This window comes from Gymnodraco acuticeps, unplaced genomic scaffold, assembly GCF_902827175.1.
Source record: "Gymnodraco acuticeps unplaced genomic scaffold, fGymAcu1.1, whole genome shotgun sequence".
Lineage (NCBI taxonomy): Eukaryota > Metazoa > Chordata > Actinopteri > Perciformes > Bathydraconidae > Gymnodraco > Gymnodraco acuticeps.
In genome coordinates this window covers 1387034-1414433 of record NW_022991286.1, presented here as the reverse complement: position 1 = coordinate 1414433, position 27400 = coordinate 1387034, and the positions used below count along the sequence as shown (strand labels likewise).

Below are 27400 nucleotides of genomic sequence, written 5' to 3'. Positions count from 1 at the left end.
GGGTATTCGCCTGGCGACCTACCTGGACGACTGGCTGCTTCTCGCACAGTCGGAGCAGGAGGCTGTTACGCAGACAAATGTCCTCGTAAAGCACCTGCTCAACCTGGGTTTCATAATAACATGTTGTGCCCCGCGCAGACTATACTCTTCCTGGGTTTACACCTGAACTCGGTGCCCTTTTCAGCTCGCTTGTCAAGGCAAGGCAAGGCAAGGCAAGTTTATTTATATAGCACTTTTCAACACAAGGCAATTCAAAGTGCTTTACAAAAAATGAAAGAGATTAAGAAAAGCGGATAGAGTGAAAGCTTTCAGAGCTTGTCTCGCTCTTTTCCAGCTGCGCAAACATGTTCTTTTCAGATCATGCCTGCGATTGCTGGGGCTCATGGCGTCAGCCATCCTGGTCGTACGACTGGGACGCTTACACATGAGGGAGTTTCAGCGCTGGGTGGCCGCCCTAAAACTAAACCCTGCGCGCCATGGCGCGCGGAGAGTGATGGTTACTGTGAAATGCGTAATGGCACTGCGCCACTGGCTGCACCCGACTTTTCTAGTACGAGGTGTGCCTATGGGTGCTGTCCTTTCACGGAAAGTGGTCACCACGGACGCATGTCTGACAGGTTGGGAGGTATTTATGAAGGTCGCCCGGTGAGGGGTCTCTGGAGCAGAGACCTCCAGCGGGCGCACATAAATTACCTGGAGCTTTTAGCGGTATTTCTCACCCTAAAACGCTTTCTGCCTTTCCTCAGGGGACATCACGTCCTCGTGAGGACAGACAATACGACCACAATATCGTATATTAACCGCCAAGGGGGTTTGCGTTCTCTCCAGTTACACACACTGGCGCCCAAACTTATCCTATGGAGGAGCGACGCACGTACCGGGAGTGAGGAACCTCGGGGCAGATCTACTGTCCAGAGGTATACCACTTTATGCAGACTGGACTCTACATCCAAGGATTGTGAGCCAGCTGTGGGTGCGTTACGGCAGAGCCGCGGTGGATCTGTTTGCATCGAAAGACAACGCTCAGTGTCAGCTGTTCTTTTCGATGCGCGATCTAAATGCACCGTTAGGCGTGGATGCACTCGCGCACAATTGGCCCCCGGGCCTTCTGTACGCGTTCCCACCCCTGGCTCTGATACCCCCAACTCTGGCCAGAGTGAGAGAGCAACGCCACACACTTATCCTGATAGCTCCGCACTGGCCAGCTATGTACTGGCTAGCGGAGATATATCAGCTGCTGTGCGGGCAGCCATGGCAGCTCCCACTACGCAGGGACATACTGTCCCAAGCGGGGGGGGCGATCTTTCACCCACACCAAGAGCGCTTGGCTCTATGGGCCTGGCCCGTGAGTGGTACAATCTAAATACAGTGTGACATGACGCTGACCCTGGCAGCTGCCAAGCGAGCCAGTGGCACTCATGCACTATCTGTACAGTTTTCATGCACTCAGTTTGCCCCAGGGCAAACAGAGTGTGGTTGAAGCCTGACCCTGCCTTTATCTTAAGGCGGTCGGTTCGGGTACCACATTTGACATTAAGGCATCCCCCCCGCCACCGTATTCCTCCGGGGAACAGCGGCCGGATTTGCCGTGTCCAGCCCGTGCTTCACGCACGTACAGGGACAGATCAAGGGTGCTTTGTCATAATGACCAACCCCTTGTGTCCTGGGCTAACCCTTATAAGGGCAAGCCTGTTACTAAGCAACGGCTCTCCCACTGGTCTGTGGAAGCAATTGCTTTGGGGCTCATACGAGTCAGAGTTCGCAGGCACCCTCGGGTCCGCGAGCTCTTTCGACTCAGAGTCTGGCTGCATTCTGGACTCTGTCCAGGATGTCTCCCATCAAAGACATTGGTGCAGCGGTGAGCTGGTCCTCGCCGCTCACTTTTGTCTGCCTCCTAACAGGCTGGACGTTCTGCTCCCAGTGTGACTCAAGCAGTGCTGGGCACCTGGTTGAGTCAGAGCTCTACCTGTTAAATTCTGGTTGGTTTGGTGATTTTCGAGATAAGCTCGTCTGGCAATACAGGAGCTACAATTTCCCATAGTAAATGGTAAATGGACTGTACTTATATAGCGCTTTATCCAGTCTTTAAGACCCCTCAAAGCGCTTTACATACTACATGTCGTTCACCCATTCACACCCATTCATACAGAGCAGTGTATGTTAGGACATGCACTAACATGCATACACATGCATACACATTCACACACCGTTGGCCATGCCATCGGGAGCAACTCAGGGTTAAGTATCTTGCCCAAGGATACATCGACATGTTGACTGCATGGGCTGGGATCGAACCCACAACCTTCTGGTTGAAAGACGACCATACTCCCTCGCAGCCACAGTCGCCCTAGTGAGAACTATAGGTTACTTGCGTAACCCCAGTTCTCAGAGTAACATGAAGTGAGATGTCTCACCAGACGGCCCTCCTTGCTATGGTGAAGCGAGAAGAGGTGCTTATTTTGAATGGTGCATGCGTCGTGGCGCAAGCTACTTATAGGGGGTGATTTCCCTGACGCTGACGTCAAGATCTCCAGCCAATCAGGATTGGCGTAATCAGATTGATGCTTCTGTTTGCTCCGCGATGAGGCGCATCCCATAGTGAGACATCTCACTTCATGTTACTCTGAGTACTGGGGTTACGCAAGTAACCTATAGTTTTATTCCTATCAATATTCTGAAGGTTTTTACAGAGGGTTTGTTCATATATCATTCATAGCCTGAATTATATAACATTTTATACCTAAAATCAATGGCTAAAATTGATATTTTAGGGCTGTTGCAGTATTTTTTGATTTATGGAGTGATAGAAAGAGATATCCAAAATCCCTTCCGTAAAAACTTTAGATTCGAATATGACTACAAAATGAAACAAGAATTTCGAACCTGACTTTATCCAATGTTCAGAAATGTGTTACTGAAATGTATTAAACATATGCGCTAGGGATGCACGATATTGGATTTTTGAAACCGATACCGATAACTTCCTGCTTCTCAAGACCGATACCGATAATGCCGATAATAATATAATATATATATATATATTAAATGTACCTGTAGTTTTTGCACACCTGGTGGTAAAAAAAAGACTAGTAGTGAGCAAATGACATTACTACTATGAACAAAACAAAGCCAAGAACAGTTTTGACTCTCATCAAGCGCCATCATTTCTATGATGAAGTTAGAGATCGTTTTAGCACTGGGGTCGTCTGGCAAACTTCTTGCCTTTTTCAAAAGCCTCGTCGATAGGTAAAAGCCCCGGTGCCTTTGCAGCTGGCTTTGGATTCGCCGCTAGTTTAGCAGCGCAGGCGTCTTCGTATGCTTTTAACACACCATCGTAGCGATGGCGATGTTTCAAGTGACAAATCAGGTTGGAAGTATTATAGCTCGTTGCCTTTTTCCCTCCTCGTGGAACTTCTGCATTGCATTTGTTAATACAAATAGCAAGCGAACTATCTAACTCTGAAACTTTGAAATAGTCCCATACTACCGGCGACATGTTTGTTTACTGTCCTGGCTTCACGGCCGCACACCATTTACGTCACAGCCAGGCATGAGTTAGGGAGCGCTGGATTTGTGAAAAACTCCCCTCTTCCTAAACCACTAATACAGGGGTGGGGAACCTTTTTCCTCTCAAGGGCCATTTCAATTTTTTCAACATCCTCCGAGGGCCGTACAAATTATTGACCTCTGCTTAAAAATCACAGCACATTCATTTGGCCTTTCTTTTATGCTGTGCAAAGAAAAAGCAACCTCTTAATCCAGATATCTTGCCATGACTCGCGCATGTGTGGCATACAGAGCCATTAGTGGGTTGATATACCTACATTATTAGTAATTACATGTTTAACATGATTTGCATTTAATACAGCTCATGTTCAGAGTGTGGTGAGAATTGTCTGTGTGTTTTCTGATAAGGAATGGTTGGTTTATTGTTGGAAAATGTAGTGTCTAACTCCGACCAGCAGAGGGCGCGTTCGCTACACGGTGTTGGGGACAAAGTGAAATCTCGCGTGAATACGTTCAGAGAACGTAAACATACACTTGAGTGAAGTCACGGTGTGTGTGTGTGGCGAACTGTGATAATAATATCAGGGTTTCCCACACATAGAATATACCTGGGCGGGCCGCCCAAGTATATTTCGCGACCCATTTAGTTTTTTTTTTTTTTTTTTATAATTTTTTTTTTTTATGTTTTTTTTTTTTTATTCGTCCGTGACCACGACGCCATCTGCGATCGATTAACTTGTAGACAATGATCCCTCGCTCCCTTGATCTGATCTCGCCTCCTTCTGGCCTGTTAAGTGGCCTGCCTCACACAGGGTGACTGGCTGTCCACATGATGTGGCCTGCCGACATGGCCACTGTCATACAGATCATAAATCAAAGCCCTTGATTGGTCTCTGTGTGTCATTCAAGCTCGGGATAACCTCAGCTCAGGTGAGGTAAAGGACTCTCTGAGTGTTTAGATAGTTAACTTAGTCTAAGTTCTCAGTGGGTCTCAAACGGTGTGGTCACCATTTATGTAAACACATATTTCCATTTGAGAGGGTAATGATTGGTCTAATGGATAGTGAGGTGGGCTGAAGATCGGAAGGCTGTGAGTTCAAATCCCGCCAGGAACACCACCACTAGTGTGCCCTTGAGTAAGGCACTTAGCCCTGAGTTACTCCAGGGAGAATGTCCCTGTAATCGGTCATTATAAGTCGCTTTGGATAAAAGCGTCAGCTAAATGAAATGTAATGTGATTAGTAAAATATGCATGAATAAATAAATAAAAAGTTAACTAGGTGAAAAAAGGTAAGATACACTTTTAAAACTTGTTGAGAGAAAACTAGTCTTTGCTGCTGCCTCAAAGAGGAGCAGGGGGAGAGGATGGAGAGGGGGGAGAGGAGGGAGACAGGAGAGGCTGATTCAGGAGCACAGACACACTCACAACTATAAATGAACCAAAAATAAATTAACAAGTTTCAGTGTTTTTTTCATATTGGAAATGGGATGTTGTTGGTTATGGCCTTGATTTTATGATTATTGAAATGTATACAGTTCTGTTTAACATAGGTGTTTCCATAGATCTAGTCTCTTTATTTTCCCCTCAAAATGCACCAGATTGATGCATTTAACTCCAAAATAAAAAATAAAATCTTACCGGGGGGGCATGCCCCTGGACCCCCCTAGAGGATTTGAGGTCGACCCCCACTAAAAATCACATGGATAGGTTCCTAAATACATTAATAAATACATTTATTTTTTTAAATAGTAGCCCATTTCCATATGTTCATGTGTGGGTAGTAGATTTAAACTATAGGGCTATCATTATGGGCCCTGCCTGTACCTGTTCGCTCTGCCATCGCGTGAAGGGTCTGCTAACAAGCGACCAACAGAAAGGTTAATGTTGTTGCACGTCACCTCAACCCCCCCCCCGCTACCACCACTCCCCAAAGTATATTTCAGATCTGTGGGAAACACTGGCAGTTAATGGACCAGCACCAGAGGCATTCCCATACACACAGGCGTTGGAGCTGTTCTTCATGAAATCCCAGAAGGATGAAGTGCTCTGACAAACAGTGCCATCTTTGCGCAAAATGATTATACCGGAATGAAAAGTCAATAAATAATGTTGTTAAAAATTATAAGTATATTTCATATCTGTGGGAAACACTGAATATGTATATTTTGGCTCTTTGCAGGTAAGAACGGAGAGTTGGAATTGTGTAATTGATGAGTGAATATGTTATGTGTGAGTTGATGATCCCGGTTGGACTTTATGTAGTAGTGTTTATAAACGTTACTTGTTCAGCAAACGTAACGTACTGAAAATGGCTAGCCAGTAGTTAGCACTGGTGGCCTTGTTAGCTTGAGCGAGCGTGAGGCGGGAAAGTAGAACAATGAGCCGGTCTAAAGAGCCCGGACTGCTCGTGTATAGTTAATAGATAAATAAATAAGTTAAAAGAGATACATAAGTGATTTGGTTAATGTGACAATGTTAGGTAGACATGATTGGCTGACTGTGTATCGGAGCAACAAATTGATATTGAATGTACAAGATGAAACTGGTCTGGAATAGCAATGCAACAGACATGATTATTGTTTGGATGTTGATGCAGATGTTCATTTTGTGTCTGTGTTAGTATAGAGAATACGTTCAGAGAACGTAAACATACACTTGAGTGAAGTCACGGTGTGTGTGTGTGTGGCGAACTGTGATAATAATATGTATATTTTGGCTCTTTGCAGAACAAAATAAAAGACTTTCAAATTAAATGTGTAGTGGAGGGCTACTTCACTCTGTACCACGCTAGTTATTTTGGTAGCAGAGGATGGTTAGATCCAGCCCCACGCCCAGCTGCATAGAAGCATAGATGGACGAGCAGAGGAGGACCATGGAGGAAGCAAGGGACGAAGTAAGCAGGATACTGCTGGCGCTGGAGGAGAGGGAGCTCATTTCCCTGTGTGAGCATCTAAAGTGTAACGCACCTGTTGGGGGGTTTGCCAGTAAAACAAGACGAACCCTCAACAGGTTGGTGGAGACGACATTAGATGAAATCGAGGAGGATGAAGAGTCCACAGAGTCGTATCAGCAGTATCTGCAGCATGTGCTGTCCTACCTGGCCTCTCTGAAGCCGACACCAGGGGAAACTGAGGCTGAGATTGTAATTCAAGAGACATGTGAGTTAGAGAAGCTGAAAATGCAGTACCAGAAGTTACAGCAGCAGATGGAAGAGGAAATCGGGGCATTGGAGGAAAAGATCAAGCGGAAGACACAAGCAGCAGGAGGAGACACTGCACCTGCCAGCGTGACCGCAAAGGAAGAGGACACAAGGACTGCCACCACAGCACCAATCAGACTGCCCGAGGTGACGCTGAGGCGGGAGTTCCGGATAATTGGACAGATTGGTGAAGCGGGGCAAAAGGACAAATTGTCCTACACAAGCCTCATCAACCAGATCGAGTCTGGACAGCGGAAAGGACATGGAGAAGCGGAGATCATTGAAGCAGTCACACGTGCTGTGAGCCCAGGTCTTCATCTGCGGGAGATGTTGGAAATAAAGCGAGAGCTGACGCTGCACACCCTCAGGATCATACTCAAGGGTCACTACAAAGTGGACTCCTCCTCCGACCTACTGCATCGCCTGATGAACATGACGCAAGATCCAAAGGAGTCAGCGCAGAATTTCTTATTCAGAGCAATAGAACTGAAAGAGAAGCTAATGAGAAAAGCCAGTGATGATGATGCAGGTGAGGAAGGTGAGCAGTTTAGCCCAGCGCTAATTCAGAAAAAATTCCTCCGCTCCATAGAGACTGGTCTTTACAGTGATGCGGTTAAGTTCCAGTTCAAGCCGTATCTCAGTGACCGTACTGTCACAGATGAGGTGTTAATTGAGCGAATCAGTGAGGCTGCAAACTTAGAACAAGAAAGACAAATAAAACTGAGAAAGTCAGTCATAAACAAGCCCCCAAAAGTCAGTGAAGTGCAGTCGGAGGTGTATCCACCGGACGCCTCAGCGGCAGCAGTTGACACTGTTACTCACAATGAAGCAGGGGGGAAGAGTAAGAAAAGTCAGGGACCCAAGACAGAGACAGACCCAATAGGAGCGCTCAGGGCGGAGGTTCTAGAAATTAAGAAGTTGATGTTACAGACAGTGGAGGCCACACAAGCTAGACCGATAGAGAAAACGTTCACACCCAGCCGTAGTCGGCCCAGGGGTTGTAGGGCGTGTCAGGAAGCTCAGATAGGTGACTCCTGCAGACATTGCTTTAAGTGTGGGCAAGAGGGGCATCTCTCCAGAGGATGTCGACGGGTCAGAGAGCAGCAGGGAAACGAGACCGGGCTGCCGAGCTGGGACCCTCGGTAGCCCGTGAATCATCCAGTCTCAACATGCAGAAACCTGTCCCCCCTCCCGCACCGCCTCAAATCTCATCAGTCAACTACCTCCCACCACGACGGAAGGAAAAACTCATCAAGTTGATTGGGAAGAGACACATTGTCCACTGCACACTGGATACGGTTCCAGTAGTAGCATTATGGGACTCAGGCGCGCAGGCGACCATCATTAATGAAGAATGGAGAAAGCTGCACTTACCACACAGCACGGTGCGACCTCTCAGTGAATTGTTAGGCTCAGACATTTTGTTGGGAGTGGCAGCCAACCAGACTGAGATTCCCTTCATGGGCTTGGTGGAGGTAGAGTTTAGACTAGGGAAAGAATCCGCCAGGACAAAGCCACTTCTAGTACCTATTTTAGTGTCAAGTGACCCACACGTAGCAGCGGAGCCCATAATTGGCTACAACGTAATAGAGGAAATAACAGGAGAGGGTAGTCAGACAACAAAGACAGAGACCATCCATACTGTGTGTCAAGCCTTCCCGATAACAGTCAAGACAGCACAAGCAGTGTTTCAGCTTATCCATGCCCCTATTAGTGAGGAAGATGTAGGAATGGTACACACAGGAAAAATAACAATCACTCTTGGCGCTGAACAGATCACCACAGTGTATGTTAATGTCAACACTGGGGCTCAGTATCATGGCCAAGACCTGCTTCTAGTCCCAAGTGAAGAGCCGACATTGCCAGAGGGGGTGGTGATAGAGGAGGGTCTAGTCAGGGTCCCCAGAAAAAGGTCAGGTTATGTACCAGTCCCCATCGCCAACACAAACAAATACAGTGTAACCCTGACTCAGCGCACTGTTGTTGGTCACCTGCAAACAGTCAAAACCGCCTATGCGGCCAGTGTTGAGCAGATAACCGGAGGAGAGGGATTCAAATCACCAACTAACACCGCATCAGCCCCAGGTGACACCTCAAAAAAACATAAACCCACCTGGTGGGACCCTCCGGTCGACCTTAGTCATTTAAACGAGGAGCAAAAGAGGATCACAAAACAGCTGCTGAGAGAGGAGTGTCACACGTTTTCATACGACGATGACGACATCGGCTCAATCCCCTCATTGAAACTCCACATCACGCTGCACGACACTACCCCAGTAAGAAAAACGTACATGTCAGTTCCAAATCCACTACACCAGGAGGTGAAAGAGTATATCCAGGATTTATTGAATCGGGGCGGGATTACTCCTTCACGCTCTCCGTACGCCTCACCGGTCGTGTGCGTACGGAAGAAGGATGGGACTTTAAGGCTGTGTTGTGACTACAGAGAACTGAACAAAAAGTCAGTCCCTGATCGCCACCCCATACCCAGAATCCAAGACATGCTGGACTCCCTCACTGGCAGCTCTTGGTTCTCTGTACTGGACCAGGGAAAGGCCTATCACCAGGGGTCCCTGGACAAGGAGAGCCAGCCCCTGACAGCTTTCATAACCCCCTGGGGTCTGTACCAGTGGGTCCGAATCCCGTTCGGGTTGAGTGCGGCGCCCGCGGAATTCCAGAGGAACATGGAAGATTGTTTGCATGGCTTGAGAGATGAAATGTGTCAACCGTATCTGGACGACAATCTGGTCCATAGCCCCAGCTTTGAGGACCACATTAAGCACCTGAGAACTGTGTTACAGAGATATCAGGGGCACGGGGTTAAACTCAGTCCCCGCAAGTGTGAGGTGTTGAAGAGGACGGTGAGATTTCTGGGACGGATGGTGTCTGGACAGGGCTACACTATGGACCCAGCTGAGGTGGCTCCAGTCCAAGCCTTAAAGGAGAAAGCGCCTACAACAGTGAGAGAGCTGAGAAGAGTAATGGGATTCCTCTCATACTACCGAACATACATCCCAAACTTCTCCAGAATAGCCCAGCCTCTCTACCATTTGCTCTCAACAACACCTGATCAAATGAACAGAGAGAAGGTCAGGGCCACTACCAGGAAGAAAGGGAACCTCCCACCTAACACTCCTATACAATGGACAGATAACCACCAAAGGACATTGAACTCTCTCATAGACAAGCTGGTAGAGCCTCCCCTTCTGGGGTACCCAGAGATGACCCAACCATTCGTTCTCCACACAGACGCATCCCAGGAGGGATTGGGAGCAGTACTGTATCAGAGACAGCATGGTAAGCTGGTAGTTATAGGCTATGGTTCCAGGACTCTAACACCACCGGAAAAGAACTATCACATGCACTCGGGAAAATTAGAGTTTTTAGCACTAAAATGGGCAATATGTGAAAGGTTTCGGGATTATCTTTATCATGCCCCACACTTTGTAGTATATACCGATAACAATCCCTTAACCTATATCCTCTCAACAGCTAAGCTTAATGCTACAGGTCATAGGTGGGTGGGTGAGATGTCCGAGTTTGACTTTTCCATTAAGTATAGGCCGGGAAAGAGTAACGCAGATGCGGATGGCCTATCCCGCATGCCATTAGACATTAATGCGTTCATGACACAGTGTACAGAGGAGGTGGGTCAGGAGGTGTTCAGTGCAGCAGTGCAGGGAGTCAGTGTGCAGGGAGACACCCCCTCGGTCTGGGTAGCAACAGTCCCCATAGAGACACTAGACTTAGTGAGAGATGCGAGTGCACACCCTCGATACAAGTCCCTGACACCAGAACAGATACGAGACAGTCAGGAGAGAGATCCTGTCATAGGCCAAGTTCTGCATTATAAGAGGGACAATCAGCACCCGTCCAGGAGAGCTCTGAAAGCAGAACCGGCGGACGTCAGAGTATTAATGAGACAGTGGGCAAAGTTGAATGTCAATGAGGAGGGAATTCTCTTTAGGAAAGTAGGAGATAAACAACAGCTTATCCTCCCAAAAGAGCATCGTCAAACAGTATTCCACGAGCTTCATAGAGAAATGGGACACCTCGGGGTCGAGAGAACTTGGAACCTGATCCAAGATCGATTCTATTGGGCCCGTATGTACTCTGACATAGAACAGTTTGTCACCCAAGAGTGTGAGTGTCTCAAGGCAAAGCGACCTCACAAAGCAACCAGGGCTCCCATGAGAACCATTGTCACAACACGCCCAGGTGAGCTAGTATGCATTGACTTTTTACACTTAGAGACATGCAAACAGGGGTTTGAGTACATTCTCATTGTGATCAATCATTTCACTGGTTTCGCCCAAGCCTACGCCACGACAAACAAATCTGCTAAAACTGTTGTTGACAAGCTGTTCAATGAGTTTGCACTCCGCGTCGGATTTCCAGAGAGAATTCACCACGACATGGGGAGAGAGTTTGACAACCAGTTGATGGACCAACTACAGAAGAGCTGTGACGTGCGGGGGTCCCACACAACATGTTACCACCCCCAAGGCAACGGGAAGTGTGAACGGTTCAATAGAACTATCTTATCAATGCTCCGCGCCCTCACAAGTAAACAGAAGGCTGATTGGAAGAGCTCATTGACAAAACTGGTGCACGCGTACAACTGCACCCGCAGTGGGGTCACAGGATTCTCTCCCTACTACTTGCTCTACGGAAGGTCACCTCGTTTGCCAGTAGACCTGCTTTTCAACCTACAGCCCAGAGAGGCAAAAGAGACTTACACTGAATATGTACAGAACTGGCAAAACCGAATGCGACAAGCCTATGAGATCGCATCCAAAACAGCGGCCCGGGAAGCTCTACGGGGCAAGAAAGGCTATGACAAAAGAGCACATGGAGCAGACCTGCAACCTGGTGGACGGGTGCTCGTGCGTAACCTGTCAGAGAGGGGCGGCCCTGGTAAACTGCAGTCCTACTGGGAAACTAAAGTGCATGTGGTGGTGAAGAGAAGGAGCAGTGACAGCCCGGTGTATGAAGTAGCAACAGAGGGAGGAGGTAAGAGTCGCGTATTGCACAGGAACCTCCTACTCCCATGTGACAGTCTGCCCTTGGGGAAACCGGAACCCGCCCCTGCAAAACAAGAGAGGAAAATACAGACACGGACAAGAACAAGACAACACCAAACCGGCGAACCAGAGGAAGATTCAGACAGCGAAAGCAGTGATGAAGTTGAGCTGGTGTGCCGTTTCCCTTACGAACAAGAACTAAGTCAGAGAGCTGCAGATTTGAATCCAGAGGCAGAGACATTTGCACCAGCTCTGACGATGCAAGACGGAGCTCCAGATCTGGAAGATACAACGGCTGCTCAAGAGGAGACAGAGACTGACAACAGAGGCATCACAGCTGATGGAGATGGTGAGAACCGCACGGCAGAGCCTGGGGAAAGTCTACAAGAGTCATCAGAGGAAGATGATCCTGACCTTCCGCCAGCGACCAGCTATCCGCAGCGACACAGGCACCGTCCCCGAAAGCTGACCTACAACGCTTTGGGTGAGCCGACGTGGGAGGGAGCGGCGGCCGAGAGTCTGCACATCGTGAGTATGTCACCAGCCTGCCACCCACCGGTCATGTGGCGACTGTGGGCATCATTAGACGTTGAGGTAATGGGTTGAACTCACATTACACGAACATTACCCTAGTTCGGAGAAAATGGACTCTGAAAAGTAAAATGGTGAAATGTATATGGACTGTGAAGAAGAGACAATTCCGGGAAAACATATTGCACTGGTACTGTACAAAAGAAGAGACTGGTAACAGACTAAAAGAACCGGGGCCGATATGAGTTCTGTTACATTTGAGAGTTGATCTGATTGGGATCCAGAGTACAGTAACTGATGTTTAGTGGTATAGGTCTAAATGGGTCAGATACTTGGATAAATGGGTACTAATTGAATTGAATGTCAAGTGCCACTTTAAAATAAGTAATACCATGTTTTCAGTGTGAAAATGCAATGTGTGAAAAGGTACACTTTGGGTATCTGAAATGTCTGGAGACATTTATTATTGGGGGGGAGAGTGTGGCATACAGAGCCATTAGTGGGTTGATATACCTACATTATTAGTAATTACATGGTTAACATGATTTGCATTTAATACAGCTCATGTTCAGAGTGTGGTGAGAATTGTCTGTGTGTTTTCTGATAAGGAATGGTTGGTTTATTGTTGGAAAATGTAGTGTCTAACTCCGACCAGCCGAGGGCGCGTTCGCTACACGGTGTTGGGGACAAAGTGAAGTCTCGCGTGAATACGTTCAGAGAACGTAAACATACACTTGAGTGAAGTCACGGTGTGTGTGTGTGTGGCGAACTGTGATAATAATATGTATATTTTGGCTCTTTGCAGGTAAGAACGGAAAGTTGGAATTGTGTAATTGATGAGTGAATATGTTATGTGTGAGTTGATGATCCCGGTTGGACTTTATGTAGTAGTGTTTATGAACGTTACTTGTTCAGCAAACGTAACGTACTGAAAATGGCTAGCCAGTAGTTAGCACTGGTGGCCTTGTTAGCTTGAGCGAGCGTGAGGCGGGAAAGTAGAACAATGAGCCGGTCAAAAGAGCCCGGACTGCTCGTGTATAGTTAATAGATAAATAAATAAGTTAAAAGAGATACATAAGTGATTTGGTTAATGTGACAATGTTAGGTAGACATGATTGGCTGACTGTGTATCGGAGCAACAAATTGATATTGAATGTACAAGATGAAACTGGTCTGGAATAGCAATGCAACAGACATGATTATTGTTTGGATGTTGATGCAGATGTTCATTTTGTGTCTGTGTTAGTATAGAGAATACGTTCAGAGAACGTAAACATACACTTGAGTGAAGTCACGGTGTGTGTGTGTGTGTGTGTGTGTGGCGAACTGTGATAATAATATGTATATTTTGGCTCTTTGCAGAACAAAATAAAATACTTTCAAATTAAATGTGTAGTGGAGGGCTACTTCACTCTGTACCACGCTACACATGCATTCACGTGCACGGTTGTGGCATGACCACCAAACAGAAAGATATGGACACAAGATGTGTAAATGTATTTAGTTTCCTATCCATGGACATGATTTAAGTGGGGGGGACCTAACCTCCTCTAGGGGGGTCCGGGGGCTTGCTCCCCCGGGAAGATTTTTTTTTAAATATTGAAGTTGAAAGCATCAATCTGGTGCACTTTGAGAGCAAAATGAAGAGATCTATGGAAACATCTCTCAACACCCATATGAAACAGAACTGTAAGCAGATTTACTTTTTCTTTATGGATATTTTACAAATCACTCTCCTTTTAAACTGTATTCTTGTTTATTAATAACAACTTTTTTTTACTGTCATATAGTATTTTATACCTGTTTACTTTATTATCTTGTTTTATGATAACTATAATGATCATATCAAGATGTGCCTTTACCTCACTGGTTGGAGAAAAAGCTTCTTATATTCGTTAGCATAGCTAGCTAACCAGATGCTAATAACAAAGTTATTGACTATGATCAGAATGACAGATGAACAGATCGCCACTGGGCTTACAACTAAGACACAGCCACGCAAAAACTGCAGTATGTGTAGCCTACGGATTTATGGGTACTGCAATTTTTTTGAAGTCCCGGAGCGGCGTTCTGGTGCTCTCCGTCAGCACTGCACCCCTGTCAGACGAGACATATACCACGTGATGACACGTTAGGCTCGTGTTGTGTTCAAGGACCATGACCGTTGCCAGGAAAAACAGGCACTCACTTGTTTAATTATTTTGCGGTCTAGATTTTTTTAATTTTTTTGCGTGTGTTTATAAATTACCTCGAGGGCCAAACCAAATGGTCTCGCGGGCCGTATACGGCCCGGGGGCCGGAGGTTCCCCACCCCTGCACTAATACCACAGTACTGGCAAAACGGGAGGAGCCGAGGGAAAAAACAAGCGCCCCTCATCCCAATCCACCCACACCGCAGTATTTTTTTCTTTTTTTTTACCCAAAAAATATATTGTATATTATCGGGACTATTAATACTGGTATCGGGTTTATCGGGATGACGTCATAATTCCTAATATCGGACCACTAATATGCGTATATTTAATGAGATTATGGTTCTGTAGGTGCCCCTACAAATAGAATCAAATGATATGGGAAACACTGGATAATACTAATAATAAAAAAAATGTTTTTATTATTTGTAATCATCTCGCGACCCCCACTTTGGGAACCCCTGTACTAGATAGTTCCGGAACTAAAGAGTTCCGTTTAACTAAGTTCCGGGAACTATTCCTGGGAAAAGTACTTGTGTGAAAGCGCCTAATGTCCTCGCCCATCTTTCTCAAAATACAAAATCAATACTTTTTTCCACAAGACACGGCACTAATGTAGTCAATATTTTCAAATGATCAATCAATGACATTATTATTAACACTTTTCATTCAGGGTGGAACCAGAGTAAACCTAACCCTTTTTCCTACTACAACGGTGCAAGTTGTTAAAAATGTGTTCAAATCGGGTACCAACTTTGACCTGCCGCAACCAAGAGCTCCATGAAAATAAGCATAATATGTCCTCTTTAAGAGACGCAGTTGCTGTATCTGGTCGGAGCTGGCAGATGCTACTCCTGGTCAGTCTTCTTTGGGGGGATTGTCAAAGGATAAAGTAACCCAAAGTTTCACAAATACTGACTGATGCAGCTTTAAAATGTCAGCAGTTCATTGTCAGACAGTAGCAAACCAAAACCCAGGATTTAAAGCAAAGATACATTTATTTAGTTTCATGAAAAATAAAGGAACAAAATGTGTCCTGTTGCCAGGGGCAACCTTAACTAAGTATTGAAGATGAAAAACATCTGGTTTACACTAGTAAGAGTAAGTGTCATGTTTTACATTCACCTTGAGCAGGGGGATTGAACAGGGAAACCGTTGGGAGAGGGAATGTGGTATCGGGTTACTCAATGGTTCCGTTGACTTTTGGCTCAGTGAAGACGTGGAGCTGGACAGGCATTCCCGCCTTGTGCGGACAAAGAGGCTCTTTCAACAGCAGTAATCCTCTGGAGGAGAGTGCCAACGCTGAGGCCTGCTGCTGGACTGCAGGACACACACTAAGGTTCACTCGATCTGCAAGACCTGGGATTTTATTAAAAGTGGATATTTTTCAAAGCTTTTCCGCCTTAGTGTTATAACTCACTTAACTCGTGTGTTAGCTTCAGAGCTCTTATATCAGCAGATCAATCTCCATCACAACCTTTTGAACTCCAGGAATTGATGAAGACCATAAACTTTGTTATGGGATCGAAAGCTCTGGAAAAGCTAGCAAGAGGAACTTGGTTTAAAAGGTTTTTTCAGCAATTACTTCAACAATATTAAATATTTGCAGCTTTAGTGCAAAATATACCTTAGTATACTTTTGACAATGGTTTGCATATTCCTCCCTTAAAAGTCAAGAACCTCCAATGGGTTTCCAATATAAATATGATGCTCTTTAACCTTCAAAAAGTCTGAAAATAAAACAGTCCAAGAGGGAAAACTCTTTGGTTTAGCAGTTTACAAGTCACTTCCATACTGATTGATTGTATATAAGAAGTGGAGGTAGCCATGGTTACGTCACCCATTGGTTTGTGGACTACTGTCTTCAAGCCTCAACTTTGGCATTTTGGAAGATGCCATACAATTTTTTTGGACTCAATATTGACACAATACGTTTGTACAATTTATTTTCTTGAACTTAAAACCCACCATGAAAGGTTTAAAGTTGTAAGATGAAAACACAACCTCACTGGACAACAGCCAAATTGGACAACAATGGTGCATGGGAGCACCCTAATCAACCATCAAGCCTATCCTGCGTTATTATCGTATGTTTTACCAGAATTCACTGTATGAATTTCTTGTTGTATTAAAGAGAACTTTCATAGGAGACAGGGAGCAACATTCGCATGAAAGCAACCTATATACTCCAGTTGGACGGTTTTCATGATCAGAAACAAATTCATTACCATCCTTAGGTTTTTAAACACAAAGAATACAGTAGTGATCAATTCTACCATAAATGTACCACAAACTACACCATATAAACCTGACTTGACAAGCATTAAAAACACTCATCTAGTTTAATGTATTAGCTAACCAATAGACAGTATGAGTGTACTGTCTATTGGTTGGCACTTACAACAACAATAGCGCATTTCTCACCAAAACAACCTGACATCATGTTTCCATCCATACCTCCACCCTAAAGGAGGAGCTTTAACTTCAACATGTACAACACTCATGTACACATTCACAGTGTCACTCACCCCCCCCTCTGTCTTCTATCCAGCTCAATGCAATTCGCAACGGTCAACTCATCCAAAAGTAAGATATCAAATCCATCCAGGGTCCATATCTTAATGCTTCCAACATCCACCCAGCTTATGTAGGAAAGAACATTGTTAGGGCTAAACTATGAAGGGAGTGACAGGGAGGAGTTGAAGACGGGGAGGGAAGGGAGGTCAAGGGGAGGGGGGGGGGGATGTGGGCAGCGTGGGATATCCCTTTGAGTCATGGAAAGGGATCCAAAGAGCAGACCAAACAGCCCTCTGTGTCTCTTTGTATTGTCCTGTCATTCAGCCTCATTACACTGTGGGGACATTCAACAGCCTCTGGAAACACTTACTGTACTTCCTATTGGAAAACATGCATAATATCACTACTGTGTTCCCCACTCTCTGGCCTGTTACTATGATGGAGAAAAGTTCACTTATGTTGGTAAGGTTGCATGGAAATCATTGTTCTTGTCTGTATTTTCCAGGGGTGGGAGAAGTACTCATATTATTTACTTAAGTACAAGTAGCAATTATACAGTGTACAATTATTCAGTTACAAGTAAAAGTTCCAAATGTGTACTAAAGTCAAAGTCAAAAGGTATATCATTAAATAATAATTAAGTACCAAAAGTAAAATAACTCTTCAGCAAAATGGCCATTTCAAGCACCAGAAATGTTAAAATTATTTTATTCAAATTATTGATGCATTTATGTGTTTATCACTTCAATGTTGGGGTTTTATTGAATTACTTTATACACTATGGGATAGCTTAACCAATAATAATATATTATAATAATGTTTCTATGTTTTCATTGGGTATCTTGCTAGATTTAGCAATATCCGTGTGTTATTAGTAATGTATATTTAATTGTATAGTGTACGACACAACGGTTAGCATAATCAGCAATGTATCTGCACTAGAAAAACTGAAACGTTGACTTAAATTAAATGTATTATAACAACAGATTTCACATTACTTTACTAGGTTAGTTGAAAGCAATAATATTAACTTTAAATAATAAACCTAATACAGTAGTGGGACATTTGTTGACATAACACATTTCATTAAAATCAAGGTTTCAGTTATGATAGTGTGAACTGAAATCCTATCTTAACAGCCAGACTGACAGAGTCTGTGTGTGTGTGTGTGTGTGTGTGTGTGTGTGTGTGTGTGTGTGTGTGTGTCCAAATAGGCCAGGTGAGCAGCAGCAGCCAAAACACCATGACATCATCTTTTACCAGACGGCTGCCTCCCCGCCAAATCCTTTGTTGGCATAGCAACTCCTCAGTGAAAACATTGTGTGTGTGTGTGTGTGTGTGTGTGTGTGTGTGTGTGTGTGTGTGTGTGTGTGTGTGTGTGTGTGTGTGTGTGTGTGTGTGTGTGTGTGTGTGTGTGTGTGTGTGTGTGTGTGTGTGTGTGTGTGTGTGTGTGTGTGTGTGCACTGCAGCATATGGCTTACAGTTGGTTAGATGTTGTAAAATGTCACATTATAAGCCACCAGTGTCCCAGACAGTCCTATCAGCGTGTGAGAGAAGAAACGCTTCTCAGAGAAAGGGGGAAAGTAAAGTGAAGTGAGCAGCACAGAGAATGATGAATCGCAGGCCCGAAGGCATGCAGCAAATAAAAGACAAAGACAATGAAGGGAGGAAATGATGGGGGAGGAAAAAGAAAGGGAGAGAAATCTGCAGAGGTCATATCCCAGTCTGCAGATGAAAGGCGTTCTGATTGGCTGCCTGCTCTGAGTGTGTGTGTGAGCTGTAGTGCTGCAGCTGTGGGAACGTCAGATTGTACAGCTGTGAGAATAACAAAGTGAGCAGTATGAGAGGACATACAGTTATGTCTGTCCCCTGAGCTCCTCATCCTCACTGGGTCTTTCCATCTTAGTAATAAGGTCCCTCAACATGTAAAACAATGATTTGTATTATCGTAGTTTAGATCATATTCATCTGTTGTGGTAACATTGTGCTCACAGTACAAGATCAATCTAAAAGCAACTTTAAATACGCACATTTGGAGTCATGTACCTGCGGAAAGTTCAATACTCTACTTTGTGGTCTGCTTTGTTCCTTGAGAGGAAATCTTAGGCTGTAGTCGATCAGTTAAAAGAAAAGTATTTCCCTAATCTCTTCCAATCCCCTTCACTTCTTTATGGGTTTAATTTAGGTGATTAAAAAGAAGTGATGGATAATCTGTAAGGTTTTAGGAAAAGACAGTCTGAAAAAAATACAACAGCATTTACACTGCTGCATATTTATACAATGGTGGATGTTATCAGTGTCATTTCAAATGTTTCCAATTCAAGCAATAGTTGGTCGGCATTTTTTATAATTTGCTTTGGTAAAGGATGCTCCAGTATACCCTATGCTAAAGAATAGTATCTCTTATCATGGCTGACACTTAGATACTTCAAAATCATTTCACTCAGAAAGGAACCTTCTTAAGTAAAAAGGACGTGCTAAATGCTCCACTTTGTTCACCAGCTAGTCTTTACCTCTCTCTGCTGTTTGCTGCTGGGCAGGTAGGGAACAGTGTGGTATCAGAACTTGTTTCCCAAACCAGCTGCAGCTGGAAACAAGGCTGATAAGAGCGCTGAGGGTGAAGCGAAAACAGTTAACAGTTGGCTGTAAAACCCAAACAATGAGCTGAGAGAAGCTAAAACTCCTGGTAGAGCTTAGAGGAACTGAGTCTGGTGCTAAATCTCTATTGTCTCCTCACTATGAGCAACATTGTTCACATTACATGTAGTAATGTTCTAAGGTTCCATTTTGTTCCAATGTTACAAAATATGTGAATTCCGCATCTGAATTGTTGTAAAAAATACTTAACTGCAAATGAATATTGTTCTTAAGACTACAGCGGTTATGGTACGTTGACAAGTTGAACAAGAAAGTCGGTGTGCAAACTGAATGGTAATGAACAGGTAATCATTTCATTTCAACCTACATGTAACTAATCAGTGCACTATACAATTCATGTTAGTGATCAGAGAGTTGGTTAAAAACCAATTAGGTTAAGTTTAAACTTTTAATCTAATCAGTTACTTATCAGTATCTTAACTTTACATTTTCAGCCCATCAAATGACCTGTAAACAGAACCTTAATCAAGTCAACTAGTGTATTCTTTACCATTACAAGGTACATCATCAAAGCGGATCATCGCCCAAGTTCTCCTCTGTATTGCATTTCTTTTATCTGAGATTTGTAAATTAATCGAATAACAACACAACAATAATATTGTCCATTCTGTAGGTAAGTATCTATCTACCTATCTCTGTTTCTTAGCCTATATCTAATAGAACTGCTCAGGTCTTGATAGATTGAGTGGGGAAGTTCATGAGATCTTTCTAGAGGGTTATCAAGAATAACTTTTATCATTATGACCTTTTCCCTCTCTGTCTGTGTCTGTGTATTCTCTTGTTCCGATTAACCCAGCCAAATCTTTTTTCTTGTTTTGTATCTATATCTACGCCGGGATCCGGAGTCGAGGCTGATCCTCTTGCTGTAGTCCTGTGTCTTGGATCCTCTATCCTGAGTTCTGGATTAAGTCGTGGACTTCGGGTCGTGGCTGAACCTGTCTCTGCGGTCCTGCCTTGGGTCTAGTCATGCTGCTTCCCTGATGGCTTCCACAGGATTGTAGCTAACATCCTCGTGGATTCATCTTCTTATTACAGACACATGCATTTCCTAACATTCGGTCTATATGCTGTCAAATGTATTATCTCTTCGATTTACACACGGCATCTATTGCACGTCTGGGAGAGAGATCCCTCCTCTGTTGCTCTCCCTGAGGTTTCTCCCATTTTTTCCCCTTAAACTGTGAGTTTTCTCTGGAAGTTTTTCCTTGTACGATGTGAGGGTCTAAGGATAGAGGGTGTCGTTTTTCTCATACTGATATTCTGAACAATCTGTGCTGTTGTATTTGCTGTAAAGTATCTCTACTGTAGGCTATTTTTATTATATGTACAGCACTTTGACTCGACCAAAAATCGTTTATAAATGTGCTATATAAATAAAACTTGATTTGATTTGATTTAAGTGCACACATTCATCCTGCCCTCAGTTTTTGCTGAAAACAGTCAATTACTGTCACATTAAATGAATGGACACAAGCCAATCAGTGGTTCACACCTATTCCAGTTTACACGGAGGTCAATTATCCCTCAAACTGCCACACTCTGATATATAATCTCCACCCGGACCCTGATGTAGAAATTGAGAGCATCTGATGCAAATTAAATTGATGTATCTCTGACTCCTACTCCACATTTAGCACCAACCACCTGCCAGCTAATTGCTCATTTTCCTTTTCATTCATTTCCCATGGCTCTTACACTAAGCAGCAATAATGCTGAAATTACAAGCTTATTACAATCCTACAAGGTCGTCTCGTTCCAGGAAAATCTGTGACATCCAAGGTCGACAGTATCGCTAACAGCAGAAGTGGCACCCAGAGGAGGCATTAGGAGCAAACACAGGGGAGCCAGTGAGAGAACGGGTCTGGATGGATGTTGAGTGTTGGGTTGAGGGTGATGGAGTAGGGGGGGGGGCTCTAGATAGAGTGCCTCTGTGCTGGCCTGATTATGCTCTCAACAGAATGAGCTCATATAACAAAGGATTTATTATCACTAGCTGGAGAGTTGCTGCGGTCTGGGAACTCTGCACAGCCGTTTTCTCTGCCAAGCGCCCGAAAAATGTGGCCCAGCTCTGCTTTGGTCGGGAGGTTCAAACAACAACGAACCCTGTATGGGTCTCTCTCTCACTCGGCCTATGAAGCAGCCAGTGTTTCAGGGGGGTGGGAAGAGCCAGAGATTATTTGACTGACACCCATATGCCCATGCTTTGCAGTTTTCCCTTCAATCTCCAACGTCTTTCCTCCAGGTACAGCAACAGGTCCATCTGTGCTAAGAGGGTTAAGTGATTATAGGGTGCTTATGACTAAATTCAAAATTAGGATATGGATTGTTTAAAACGGGAATATGTAATGTTTTATAAAATAATTAACATAAGACAAGTTTAATAAAATCAAAGTTCCAAATCTAAATTTAATACAATTTGGCAGTGATTCCTAGATGTTAGTACTCATACTCCAATTGACCATAGTCCTTCATTTGAAACAAAAAATATGTCATATTTGAAGTTGTTTCTTACATGTAGGCTACACATTTAAAAAAAAGATTAGCTGTCATAACTAAAATATTTTCTGAAAATTATTTTGTTGGAAGTGAAAATGTGACAAAGTTTGAACTTAACAACAAGGTTACATTAGCATTAGTCAAACGCAAAGGGATTTTTGCTAGTTCCGAGTTGAGCTGCTAAGCGGTGTCATTTCTAGAAATAAAATCCACACTCAGAAAATGTGTCAGAACCATTGCAGTAAATGGTGTAGCTGCTACTGTATATGCAATATGACAACTAGCTAACTGTGGCTAATGTTAGCAATCATTAGATATTTTAAAGTTTTGCTAAAACTAATTTCTCCTGGTTGCAAGTGAACCGGTGTTGATTAAAAATGTATTTCTACTTATGAATGCCACCATCATTTAACATCAATGAGAATATCAGTTATTCTAAAGTAATACCATCAACATTAACAAACAAAGCAGACACGTGATTTTGCTCACATAGCTAGCATAACAAGCTAAAACTATGCTAACATCAATTTGATATCACAAACATTGTATTGAAATTCAACGATCTACGTCATTACAGTGAGCAGAATCCACCTGACCAGCACAGCCTACACTATTGTGTCTGCTACTGATAAAGGACATACTGAAGAAACATCCAGAAGATCCCACCCAGGACAAATACAGTGCTAATCTTCTATGGATGATTTCTGATTAATATGAGCAGCATGGTTATTTTTAAGGTTTACGGATACATTCTTGGTTTATCATAGTAAAAACACATACAGTATGCAGTATGGGTATGGAACATTTCATATACTGTACGTCCTCCAATCAAAACTACCAACCCTATTCTCATGACCTCATTTATTTAGTCAATGATAGTAGTAGCACTCATAGTTATTACACTGTATCAAACTACTGGACAACATAACCAAATGTCACTCTAACTAGGGCAAAAATACAATAGGATAAAAAAATGTACAGCACATTAGCCACCTCCATAACTTATCAAGCGTTAGTAACGTATTAATTGAGTAATTGTTATTCAAAAATGTATCACAGAAACTCATTTTGTTGCCTTTTAACCAAATGATGTGCCTATTCTGTAACATTTGGTTCTGTTTGACATTATGAGAAGCTTCTGCCTTTTTACATGAAATGTGTCAAGTGTCTACTTTACCTGATGGAGTGGTGGGTGGGTGTGTTGGGTGGGGTGGTCCAGTAACACCACAGCACTAAACACACTGCTGCTGCTGCTCATAAAGACGAGATGGGTGCATAAACTGCTGCAGAGAAAAATACAAAACTCTGACTAGGATTCAAAGAGGAAGCTCCTTTCTTTGTTGTGTTCCCCCCTCCTCTCTCTCTGTTTTGTCGTAAGGGTCTCTCACTCACTGCCTCTTCTGAACACACACACACACACACACACACACACACACACACACACACACACACACACACACACACAGTCTCTCGCTGTCATAACACACACTGGGCTAAAGCCATGTGGCTGCTGACACACACTGTCTGCTGCTGCTAGTCCCCTCCCTCTCTCTCTTTCACTCCCTTTCTCTTTCTTGCCATTACACACGCACACACACACACACACACACACACACACACACACACACACACACACACACACACACACACACACACACACACACACACACACACACACACACACACACACACACACACACACACACACACACACACACACACACACACACACACACACACACACACACACACACACGCCTCTCTCTCCCTCTCTCTCTGAGGTGTTCCTGTCCGGTCAGCCTCGCCCCAACACGCTGACACAAGGCGCTCATTCTTTTGGATAATGAAGTGCTGCGTTGTTCATGAATAGCTGCAGAAATGTTCACCTTAAACATGACTGGAAGGTAAACAAGGTTGTGAAAAAGAGTGGAAACAAGTGCATTTATTCTCTCACACTGGAACTACTGTGAGTCATATTTTCCTACTTGTTCAACTCACCAGCGTGAGGTCGATTCTACGCTGGTTTATTCTAATTTACGAGCTGAGGTATCGTAGCCATGTGTTAACAAATACTAGCTCTGGCAGCCTTTCCTGGACTATTTTAACAAACTCCCCTGTGCCAGTCTGACTGCACAAAGCCCCCCCCCGACCTTCCCTTTTATTTACTGTTTATTTTAATTTTATTTATTTAAGTGCATCTATGTGGGTGTGTATGAATATGTATATATATTTGTATGTGCATGTATATATGCTTGCACATTATATGTACTGTAATGACATTTTGATTTGTGGTACAAATGTAATCACACATCTGCATTTTCATGTGCCCTGTTCTGTTTTGATATAAGTGAAAATCAATAAAAAAAGAAGAAATAATTATTCTAATTTACATTCTGTTCCAAGGACATGTATAATTTAAGGTTTCCCTATTATACTGTTTTTCATCAATATATTATAGGTCTCAGATATATACAAAACATGTCTCTGAAGTGTTTTGCTCCAAATACCAAACAGATCATTGTAACTTCCCATAATCCCCTCTGTTTCAGCCCTGTTTCCAAAGTGCTGATTCTCTGTCTGTTACTTTAGATGAAAATAAGGAGCCCCTCCCCACGCCCCTCTGAGAGATATTTGGTTAAAAAATAACCTAGGATGCTCTAGGAGGAGATTCAGGTGATAAGGTGGGGGGGGGGGTTACCTTGGTTGGTTATTGGCTAATGGTTACACAACCCAAAAATCGTTATGACATCATAAAGTGGGCAAAATCTGATCAGCTCATTTTCAGACAGGTTTTTACACTGAACAAAAATATAAACGCAACACTTTTGTTTTTGCTCCCATTTTTCATGAGATGAACTCAAAGATCGAAAACATTTTCTATATACACAAAATAACCATTTCTCTCAAATATTATTCACAAATCTGAAAAAATCTGTGATAGTGAGCACTTCTCCTTTGCCGAGATAATCCATCCCACCTCACAGGTGTGGCATATCAAGATGCTGATTAGACAGCATGATTATTGCACAGGTGTACCTTAGGCTGGCCACAATAAAAGGCCACTCTGAAACATACATGTTGATGTATAAAAGACATGCAAAAGTGGATTTTGCAGAATAGGTCCCCTTTAAAGACATTAAATGTAGGGTTTGGAAATAGTATTGAAGTGCACAACTATCAACATTTGTACATGTGTAAAAGAACATGAAAATATGCAGGTACTCAAAAGACCTAAGTTGTTGTTATATTGATGGTGGTGTAGAGCGCTGCACATCACTCAGGTGGGTTGACAATATTGACTATGCATGAATATGATTTACACAAGTTACAAACTGATCCAACTACATCATCTACTCTGTGCCCTGTATGAAAACATCCTCTGTAATGTTAGTCTACCTAACATCTTTTTTTTTTTATTTGTCACCTGTTTGTGAGTCACATTATATTTGGGAGTTTTGACAAGAGACTATACACTGGAGGATGTTGCATGTCCCTGTGCAATGTATCCTCTGCTCGTATAATGTCTTGTGAAAAGTTATTAGGGAATCTTCCAGCGTTTTTCTATGGATGTCTAGCAACAGGAGCGATCAGTATGTGCTAGCCCATGCAGTGCTAACCCTGTTTGTGCAACCAAACTACTAGGTAAGGTTTGGAAAAATATCATGGTTAAGGTTAAAACAACTGTAGAAGTTGTTTCCCTTAGGTACGAAACCAAACTAGTTTTCAGAACAGAAGTCTCCCAGCTAATGGTATTGCAATGATTAACCCCCTGTGGCCCAAAAAGTATTTTTCCATAGTTCATTATAAAAGAGGTCTTTTACACCTTTGAAGGACACTTTGTAGTGCAAACACAGTCAGTTACCACTCTGATAATCTGTGACGTCATCACAATGAAAAGTCTATGGGCTGAGGGCAGGACCAGTGGGAGAAAAACGAATGCAAATATTTAGTGTGTTCAGGATTTTGTGGGTTACTAAAGAATTGATCGCATACGTTTTATGTGATTGTTGCCATCAGAGAACATTTGCAGATGTTATTGACAGTGACCCCTATGTTGGCTTTATGCTATAGAAAATCTACATAAATAGAATATGATGTCCTGAGAGAGTCCATTTCAAGGATGGGGCCACACAAATATATACATCCACAATGTAACAGAGTGGATACACAAAAGTGAAATCAAACTTTCACAATACTAAAAAAACGGATTCACATGACATAGCTTAAAAAAGGGCTAAAGTAAGAATGTTTTTCAGAATCTACAGTACTTTGTGAAGCCAAGGAGAGATGCATACTCTCATCAAAGTGGTTCCTCTCTAACCTATCTCTTTATATAAAGTATACTCATTCTCTGTCAGCTTAAATAACACAGCTGGGCTGTACCAGAGAAAAACATCCCAACCAAAGACTGGCTGGCGTAGTCAAACTGATGTAGTTATGGCAGCTGCTGGAAGTAAGTAGTCTCCTTAGCAGACACTTTAAAATGCACAGATGATTTAGTTTATTTATTTATAGTGTCGTGGACAGTCCCTATCGATGAACTGCCACAAAAACAGTAAATGGAGCAGCTTTAGCCGACATGGCTAATTTCCAGCTGTTGTCCAGATGGTAATAGACACCCTTAAAATCACAATATATCAACAGCATTAGTTGTAAACTTTTCTTTTTTTTTTAAATAAAAAGGATGAAAGACAAGTAGATACAGGTGAAAGGATAAGAGAGGATAAAAGAGAACAATAAACACCACACGTTACTACATACAGCACATGTCACATATAGCACATCACAATCACATAACAGAAACGAGGGGCAACATCCATGATCACAACATGTAACACTCACGCCACATCCAACACAGACAGGTGTAGTTCTCAGTGAACCATGTTTTGAAGTGAGCTGTGAAGGTGGTATGTGTATGTATGTCTTTGATTTGAGTGGGTAGAGAATTCCAGTTTTGTATTGCTGTGACCGAGAATGATGACTGACCAAAAGTACTCTTCCTGAATGGGACTGATAGGTCGCCACGTGTGGAGCTTCTAGTGGTCCGTCTGGTGTTGTTACGTTGAGTAACCAATGAGTTAAGAGGTGGAGGGGTTGTATTATGCAGGATTTTGTACACCAGAACGATGTTCCTATACTTTATTAAATCTTCCCAACTCAGGATGTTATGCTTGTTGAGGATGGTACAGTGATGGGAGCGGTTAGGTTTCTGGTCCAGTACTTTGAGGGTTTGCTTGTACAGGGTTGCTAGTGGCTTCAGTGTGGAGCTGTTAGT

At 43.4% G+C, this 27400-nt stretch overlaps 1 protein-coding gene across 19 annotated transcripts in view; it reads right to left on the bottom strand.

The window, feature by feature from the left end:
- phldb1b (pleckstrin homology-like domain, family B, member 1b) overlaps positions 1–27400 on the bottom strand; it is a 167899-nt gene that overhangs the window by 129194 nt on the left and 11305 nt on the right. For 16 of the 19 annotated variants that reach the window (XM_034239910.1, XM_034239911.1, XM_034239923.1 and 13 more), the window contains exon 1: positions 23303–23398. The exons of 2 other annotated variants lie outside the window; for them this stretch is intronic. In XM_034239910.1, coding sequence (XP_034095801.1) covers positions 23303–23383 — 81 coding nt within the window. In that variant the 5' untranslated portion in view covers positions 23384–23398. Of the gene's footprint in view, positions 1–16982; positions 17069–23302; positions 23399–27400 lie in introns of those variants that run through there. One more of the 19 variants, XM_034239917.1, reaches the window with a different exon arrangement.